This window comes from Hyaloscypha bicolor (genome assembly GCF_002865645.1).
Source record: "Hyaloscypha bicolor E unplaced genomic scaffold K444scaffold_165, whole genome shotgun sequence".
Taxonomy (NCBI): Eukaryota; Fungi; Ascomycota; class Leotiomycetes; order Helotiales; family Hyaloscyphaceae; genus Hyaloscypha; species Hyaloscypha bicolor.
Genome location: NW_020194667.1, coordinates 1,148,000 through 1,156,372, shown reverse-complemented (window position 1 = coordinate 1,156,372; position 8,373 = coordinate 1,148,000). Strand labels below are relative to the sequence as shown.

Below are 8,373 nucleotides of genomic sequence, written 5' to 3'. Positions count from 1 at the left end.
AGCCACCTGCACTTGCACTTTGTACTTCTCCTCATTGTTACAAACAATTGCTGCCCGAGCAACGACCAGAATCCCCCCCCCCCCCCCCAAAAGCCTCACGGCATCATTCTCCTCCATGGCCAGGTCAGCCCCTATCCTCGAGCGTGGGACAGGCACGCATCCCCCCCCCCTGTTGAAAATTCATCTGGAGTCCCATACCGCTCGTTTCAGAAACTGCACAATGGCAATGATCTACCTCGCTTCCGCTTCCGCATCAATGGCACAGTTCGAAGCTTCTCCGAGTCTGCAAGTCCTCTTCGAGCAGGTCGATGTATTTTGTACAGGCTCAATCTTCCGCTATTGTGCGGCAGTCCGCATATCGCGGTTTGTGTCAAAATGTGATTAAATTGTACCATGGGATTCAGGCGCATTGGTAAATTATGCCCGGATCCTGAGGCTTGACGCGTTAGCCGCGATCGCCTCCGGTTTTCATAAACAGGGCATAAAAGCACAACTTGGGAAGACAGGTGTCTTCTCACATTCTTCCTTCCAACGTCCAATTTGTGTTTCATCCAAAGCGGCCTGTTACTGTCTGGTTAGATATCCTTCCGCCAGACACTCGGAGATCTCTCATAATCAACTCTTCCTTTCATCAGAATATATTGGACAATCAATTCCTACCACACAGATGCCCTTGATTGTTGATGTTTTTTCGACCCTTGCGAGTGTCCGATTTCCTCTTGCTACAGTTTTCGCCTATATGACAAGTTGATTGATACTGTCAGATCTTATTTTTGGAGGTGGCAATTTCACGAATATCTTACGCCTCCCTCGCCCGAACCTATTGTGCTCTCGTTTAACACAGCACGTGCATTGCGAATACAAAGAAGGTCATCGACATCAAGGTCCTCCCCTCAGCATCTAGTACCACAGGGAAAACTCCAGCTTGTGACACTTATTCGAGCCATCACGCCAAGCTGACAGAGAGCAAATTTGCAGTTACACTACAATTTGCAGACCAAGATCTCATCTGGCCATGGTTTTCTGTCGAGAAGAAGCCACGAGCTCAAGCCACGATACCAACATTGACAATAACCCAAAACCACGGCGGAGAACGACATCGACCAGCCAATGACCGGCCACAACTGAAGCATACACTACATTTTCAAGGCGTATAGACCAATTCAATTGCTTCCTTCTGTCAGGATACCATCCGTTGGGAACCTTGGCCCATGTTCCGTGCTCGTCGCCTTGGCTCCTTCACACACTGCCGAGCAGCATAAGGATGATTTCAAAATACCCCCATTACCGTTTGCTTATTTGATGCTATAGCACAACCGCACAAGTTAATTGTGGCCTATCGTATACCAGCCAGTGCTTGTATTGTCCACCCTTTTCTTTCACATTCCGCAGTGTCAAACATTCAAATCTCTTCCTTTCTAAATGTCCTCCCGAGCTGTGGGACAATTGAATTTCCAAATTAAGTAGCGCCGACGCCAGATTGTAGATATAGACCGCAGCCCTCGCCGAAGTCATTAAACCAGATCCGCCACTATCGTCCTCTCATCATTGTTGTGTGTTTGGATCCCCCAGCTCCGACCAGCAAAGTAGAAGTTCCTTCAAAAGTTACATCGCAGACTTCTGACGACTCAATTTACGGCAACCGAACACAAAAGCTCGTGGCTAATGCTGTATTCAAGAAGCGGGACGCCAAACTGTCGAGGGCATAGCCGAGATATTCTTCAGCTACGAAATCCCACGTTAGCGGACGTTTAAAGGGGCTGACTGGTTAAGCGAGCCACACCCTCCTTTACCGAGGGAGACTTGCCCCTAGTCCATACGTGGTCTTAGTCAGTCGAGATTGAAAGAACCCAAGGCTACAAACTGTTCGACCAAAGAGCGTGCAGCGGTAGATTTACTCTCTTGGCACCTCTTACTCGCTAGTGTTTTGACGCGTGCTTCGGCAGTTTCATGGGGCCGGAAACTTAGTACACTAAACTTTCGGCGACGAGCTAGTAGCGACGACTTTCTTCACCTCCAAGTCAGCGACATCGGTGACGTTTGGTTCAAGTATAGACGACCTTAGAGCCTACATCTACTACATCATCGGGCGGACGGCCATCCTGACGGCGTCAGTCAGCCGTCAGAGATGATTTCTTTTCATGGGGGCAAGCGTTCTCTTCTACTTCCTCATTGTCTCTGTTATGCTGCTTCTGCCATGATTCGGTGCAGGTCAAGCCAAGCCGGCCATCTGCAGCTCTGAATCCGATCTTCTCATGTCCTGAAGCATCCCACAATTACTAGCACAATTTGTTATACTCAGAGTTCCTTAGCTTTCCTCGTCCTACGGCAGCCCGTCCCTGCAAGACATCCCGAGCACGAGTCATATAGTTTCATGTTGAATGGTAGCAAGATCAAGTCCCATAGGTATATCTACGTCCTTCAAATATATATCATTGCTAAGATCTGGCAGTGCAGTACGCCTAATTACCCATATCTGTGTTCATGACACAAGTCATCAACGACGAAGATCGGACACGCCAATTGGTATCGATCTCGGGATATGATGGCAGAGCCTCCACCCTCTACGAGGAGCACGAGAGCGTCACTACGGCAACCCGCATTCAGGTCGACGAAGACTATCCGAATGGCAATGGTTCAGCAGATGAGGAGGTCAGAGGTCGAGAAGTTCCGGCTCCGGCCCTGCCAGCATATGAGAAACTTGCGCAGCGGAATCCTAAACCTACCGAGCACCTTTCAATCACACTCGGGCCCCCCATGATCATATTGTTCGACATTGTGGTGCCATGCATTATATATTATGTATGGTACGATATCCATCGATCCCAGTGGGAGGAAGATTGTCGCGCATATACTGCTCGACGGGCAACTTGCCCAATCGAAAAGCCCGAATTCGACGACCACATCCTTGGCTATGCTGTTGCTTCCTTTGGAATAGGGGAGCTTTATATCTTGATTGCACGGGTCGCTCGACTTCTGCGATACAGGGACCAGTGTGCTCCCTTGTTATGTAAGTGCTGGGGGAGAAATCCTTTTCCTATTTCTGACTGTTTCATGATTTTCTCCTAAGACAATGACCTCTCCCGAAACAATCTTAGTGGAGCAATCGCTGACTCCTCCATTACCTAGCACGCTCCAAGTGGGAGCTTGATGCAACTTCTTGGGTGTACGGCGTTGCTATGATCATGGCTTTGATCCCATTCGTCGTCGGTAGCACAACGGAAATCCCGCGGCTCTATCTCTACTCCCCGGGTTTCCTCATGGCATTTCTCGGTATAATAATGCTCGTCACTCTTATTCCGATCAAAATCCCCATCGGGATTAACTCTCATCCGAGAGGGACTCGAATGCGGCCCTTCATTTGTAGGTAAAATCTCTTGTTTCTTTCCCTGATCCCCAGTTCTCGAGAACTGAGGCACATTGGCCTTTTGTAAAAGATGATCACTAACTTTGTGATTGTGCAGACTACGCCGCTGAGGATTTCATTGCTGTCGATGGTCTCCAAGATCGTGAATTCCGAGTACGATATAACGCCCGATATGATTCGTCCAAGGCTTTCAGACGCATGTTCCTCGTCCTCACTTTTTGGTGGATAACAGGAGTCCTGGTATATCTTGGCTGCCTGTCCGCAATCAGTACGTCTATTTTTCTCATTCCGGATGTTCTCATTCCGGATTTTCTACGTCCAGTTCTTCCTAGTCATATTTATGCTACACAGATACATTGGCACTGAATTTGTGCAAGCGTCATGGCCGCCAGCTTTGTTCCAGTTCAAGTACTAGCTAACTCTACCATCAACTAGTCTGGACTCTCGAGTTTCACTATGCATTTGGGTCATCACTTGGTGTTCTGTTTGCATATATCGTAGTTTGGGCGTCTATATCATATTTTTGGGTGAACATGGATATTGAGCGGCAACGAAAAGCTTACGAAGTATCTAAGTGTTAGACATCGCCATCCGTTATAAACTTAATCATTATGTACTGCGGATCTAAGAAGCCAAAGGTGCTCGAATTACAACACAGATGTCTTGTATTCAACAAGTTGACTACAAAGATTGGCGCAAGTTTCTACGCTGTACTCTGCCCTCGAAAGAGGCGTCCGGGGCTTGCTAAGCCCTAGGTCTCCTGTCTTTGCGTAATTCACTTCCTCCTTTCCTCCAAACGATTTGCCTCTTTATCTATGCTATTAAATTCAAACTTACATAGAAAGGCTTCACTGGCCGTACTACTGCTTGTGGAGTTCTCGCTGAGAAGTTTATGGCCTTCCATTTCATTTCTTATGTTTGAAGCAAACCTATATTTTCACTGACTCTGAAATCTGGGCTCAGTCGTGACCATGACGACAACCACCCTGAATCCCGTCAAACACGAAGAAGTGCAAGAAACAAAGCTACCCTCTGTTGATTGTACCACTCATTAGTCGACTCTTCCTCTGCCACCTTGCGATATAGATCGCTGGAATAATAACATGGAACTCGACCAATTTAGCGAAGCTTTAGCAGCGGCCACCAGAGCTATCTTTCCCAATACTTCAAACTCTAAATACACCGGGGTTCAGTTCTAATAATACAGTTGGAAGACGAATAGCCTCAACTTCATGTGTCCCTCGAAATCACGAAGCTTCCCGACATTGTTACTAGGATATATAACTTCGAAGCTAAGATCTGAAATTTTTCAAATCAAGGTTTATATAATACAAATAACTAAAATGTTCTTGCTTTTATAGGAGATTAAAGAACTATTAAAAATTAATACTTTTTTTTAAATAAAAAAAGTTTTTATTATTATATTATTATTAATATTTAATTTTAACTTTATATATTTAATATAATAATAAAATATTATTTTTATATAAATTAAATATATTTTAATAATTTAATATAATAATATAATATATTTTAATAATTTAATAATTTTATAATTTAGTATTAGTATAGCTATTCCTTTGGGAGTCACGTGTATAGTTACGGGACACGGGATACGGGATATGAGTAATGAGATATAAGTAATAAGATATGAGATACGGGATATAGTTATATAACCTCGCGTCTTATTAGTAACTCGACTAGTAAACTAAATCCTTTTAGGCTTAGTAGATTTAGGGATCGCATATTAATATTATAATATTGCGATTTCTATTTCTAAATAATAATAACTTTACTAACTAATATAACTAGTATTTTTATACTTATATAATAGTACTATATATTACTAGTAAACTAATACTAATTAGTAGATATATAAATTAGAAGAATCTAGTAGCTTACTATTAAGATTTATTTATATATATAGATTAAAGAAGCTTTTAGATTAGTCCTAAAAGTATTTAGTAACCTAAGACAAATCTAGTTTATTTTATATTAAAGAAAAGAATTACTTATTAACTTTACGAAAGTATTTAATAGCCTATAGAGAAAATATCTAGCTCTTACTAATTAATAAGTAATTAGCCATTTAATTATTTATCTATTTAACTTTTATTATTCTTTAAAACTAACTTATTTTAGCCCTAAAACTACTTTCTTAGAAACTATTTTTTCTACTTATATAATACCTGTATTTATAGAATCTTTTCTTCGAAATATATACCCTATATATATCCTTAAAGCTCTTTAATTACTATTTTAATTTTACTATTAAATCGAGTTCTTTAAGCTTTAGACTCTCCCGGAATTATTATTACGAGTACGGTATTCAGGGCTTGGGAAGCAAGGTAGAAGGTCCCTTATAAAGACAATTCAAAGCTAAGGAAGGGAAAACTAGAATATAGGAGGCTGCGAGAGAGTATATATACCCTATAGTATACTAGTCCCGAAGAGGCTTAGCTTTCTAAATATTTCTAGTATATTCCAAGTATATTTCCCTAGTAAGGCGGCCGCATTACGTATATCTAGAAGGCATCTAGTATCTGGCAAGGTATCTTAGATACCGGGTATTTGGGAATTATAATATTACTCTCCCCTTTATAATAAGCTCGTTCCCGAGCTTTATAAAAGCCATTAATTTATCTAATTTCGTATTATACTTCTTCCTAAAATAAAACTAGTATTTCGGATATAAATATTATATATAAAAGACTAGTATCTTTACTATATAACCTAGGAGGATTTATTATTATTTTTATATAGTCTAGCTAGTATTATAGGTTTTATAAAGATCCTAATATATTAATATTATTATTATAGAAACTCTATAAAACCAGGGAACTATTATTTAGTACTAAAGCTAGATACTATACTAGATCTTTATCCTAACTAACCTACTAGATTCTATACTTTAGCCTATTTCTTACTAACTTAACTATAATAACTCGTTTAATGCTATATTCTTATTTATTATTCTCTAGTATTAATAAGAATAGTTCCGGGTTTACTTAATCTGGCAAAGAATTCTAGAAGTCTTTTTATAGCTTCTTTATATAAAAAACTAGATATATCTTTATGGTTTCCGATAGTTTTAGGAGAAATAAGTAGCTATATTATTCTAGAATCTTAAATAGGCCCTTTATTTAATTTCCTAGCTTCTAGCTCAGATAATCGGATTTCTAGTACTTTATAATAACTTATATTTTATTTCCTATTTTGAAATTAATTAGATAGTAGTATTTATTAGCTTATATTATATATTATTCCTATACTTATTTTATATAGCCTTAGGTAAGTTACTATAATTTATATAATTAATTTACTAATACTTTAGCTTTATTCTTATTTAGCTTCTCTTTAAGTAAGTTAGCTTTAATAGAGAAGTTCTAGTTTAGAGAAATATAAGGCTCGTAGCTTTTTTTAGTTATAAATAGGAACTAGCTAATAGTTTTATACTAAAGAAAGGCTTATTAATAATTAATTATAGTAACTTATTTATTCTAGTTATTCTAGTAATAATTAATATACGAGTATAATTTCTAATTAAAGTACTAATTAATAATTTCTATTTATTTATTTATTTAGAAATAATTAGCTATAAAGAGCTTAAGCTTTATACTAATTCTTATATAGAATTTACTTTAAAAATCGGATATAAATTAGAGTTCCTAATCTAATATAATTATTTCTGAAATACTTACTTAGTATATTATATAAAGTAAAAACAGAAGTACTAGTTACTTAATTATAATTATATCTCATACGGGAATTATAATTAGGTACTTAGATAAGTAATTCACGAATATAGTAATTATATTATAGCCCGATTTGCTTTCTAAATAGCTCTTAAAGTCTATAGTAATATATTACTAGAGGTAATTAGGAACTAGAAGGAAATAAAGCAAACTAGGCTTCTTATTTCTAGGTATATATAATCTCCTATAAGTATAGTAATTATTATAGTATTAATTAATATTCTTACTTATAGATAGCTAGTAATATTATTTCTTTAATAACTAATAGAACTTTATATATTTAGGATATCCAGAAAGGAATTTATTATATACTTTATAAATTAGAGTAATTTATAAAGGTAATCCGGGGGTTATTTTATTCTCTATAATATAGAGTTTTCTATAATATAAAAAGAGGCCGTTTTATAATATCTAGATATTACTTTTAGCTTAGGCTATTATATATAGCTTTTCTAGATCCGGTAATATATAATTATTTTATAGGATCTTGTCTATAAGTTATAAACTACTATATTTGGCAAGAGCCTCTAATAGTACTTCTATAGGGGCTACTATAGTAGAGTTTACTAGTAAAGCTTCTAAGAAAATATTTTTCTTTAGGGAAATTATACCTCTAATAAGAATATTTTTCTTTAGAAAGTCTTTAGTATATACTTAGTTTTTAGAGCCGAATTCCGAATTAAGTAAACCGATCTTATAAAGTATTACTATAAGCTATAAATTATAGATAATCTCCGGATTAATCTTATTTTTGGGAAGAAGTACTTGAGTTCATAGCTTTTTCTTAATCTGGCCCTAAATATCTACTTTATCTTATTTTCGTAATAAAGTATTTACTTACTTATTTAATTTTCTAGAATAATATATAAGCTTAAAGTAATAGTAGAATAAAAGCTTAGCTTATCTAGCTTATTAAGAAAAGAGCTTCTTAATAATTATAAAATACTTCAAAATATAATAATTAGAATAGATCTTAAAAAGAGTATTCTAAAGGCCCTCTAGCTTAGCTCTTTATTTCTCTAGTACTCGAACTATAGCAAGTATTTCTTTATTATATATATTATAATTAAGCTTTACTAGAAGTATAATTTTGGAAAAATAAGCTATAAGATACTAAAGGCTTATTTCTGGGTTTTATTAAGAGAATAGGCCAGTAACTATTTCTTTAGATATATCTATTTCTACTATTATAAATAGATCTAGATTATAGTATTATAAAACTCGGATAGAAATTATAGCTTTCTTTAGGTA

General features: G+C 36.8%; 1 protein-coding gene across 1 annotated transcript; it reads left to right on the top strand.

Annotated features, from left to right (window-relative positions):
• Nucleotides 1-2,484: 2,484 nt before the first annotated feature.
• Nucleotides 2,485-3,948, top strand: K444DRAFT_600205 (uncharacterized protein; the record flags this gene model as incomplete). Its single annotated transcript, XM_024878611.1, has 4 exons — nt 2,485-3,010; nt 3,130-3,363; nt 3,465-3,635; nt 3,803-3,948. 4 exons carry the CDS (start codon nt 2,485-2,487, stop codon nt 3,946-3,948), a joined length of 1,077 nt encoding a protein of 358 aa, XP_024729789.1.
• Nucleotides 3,949-8,373: the final 4,425 nt, after the last annotated feature.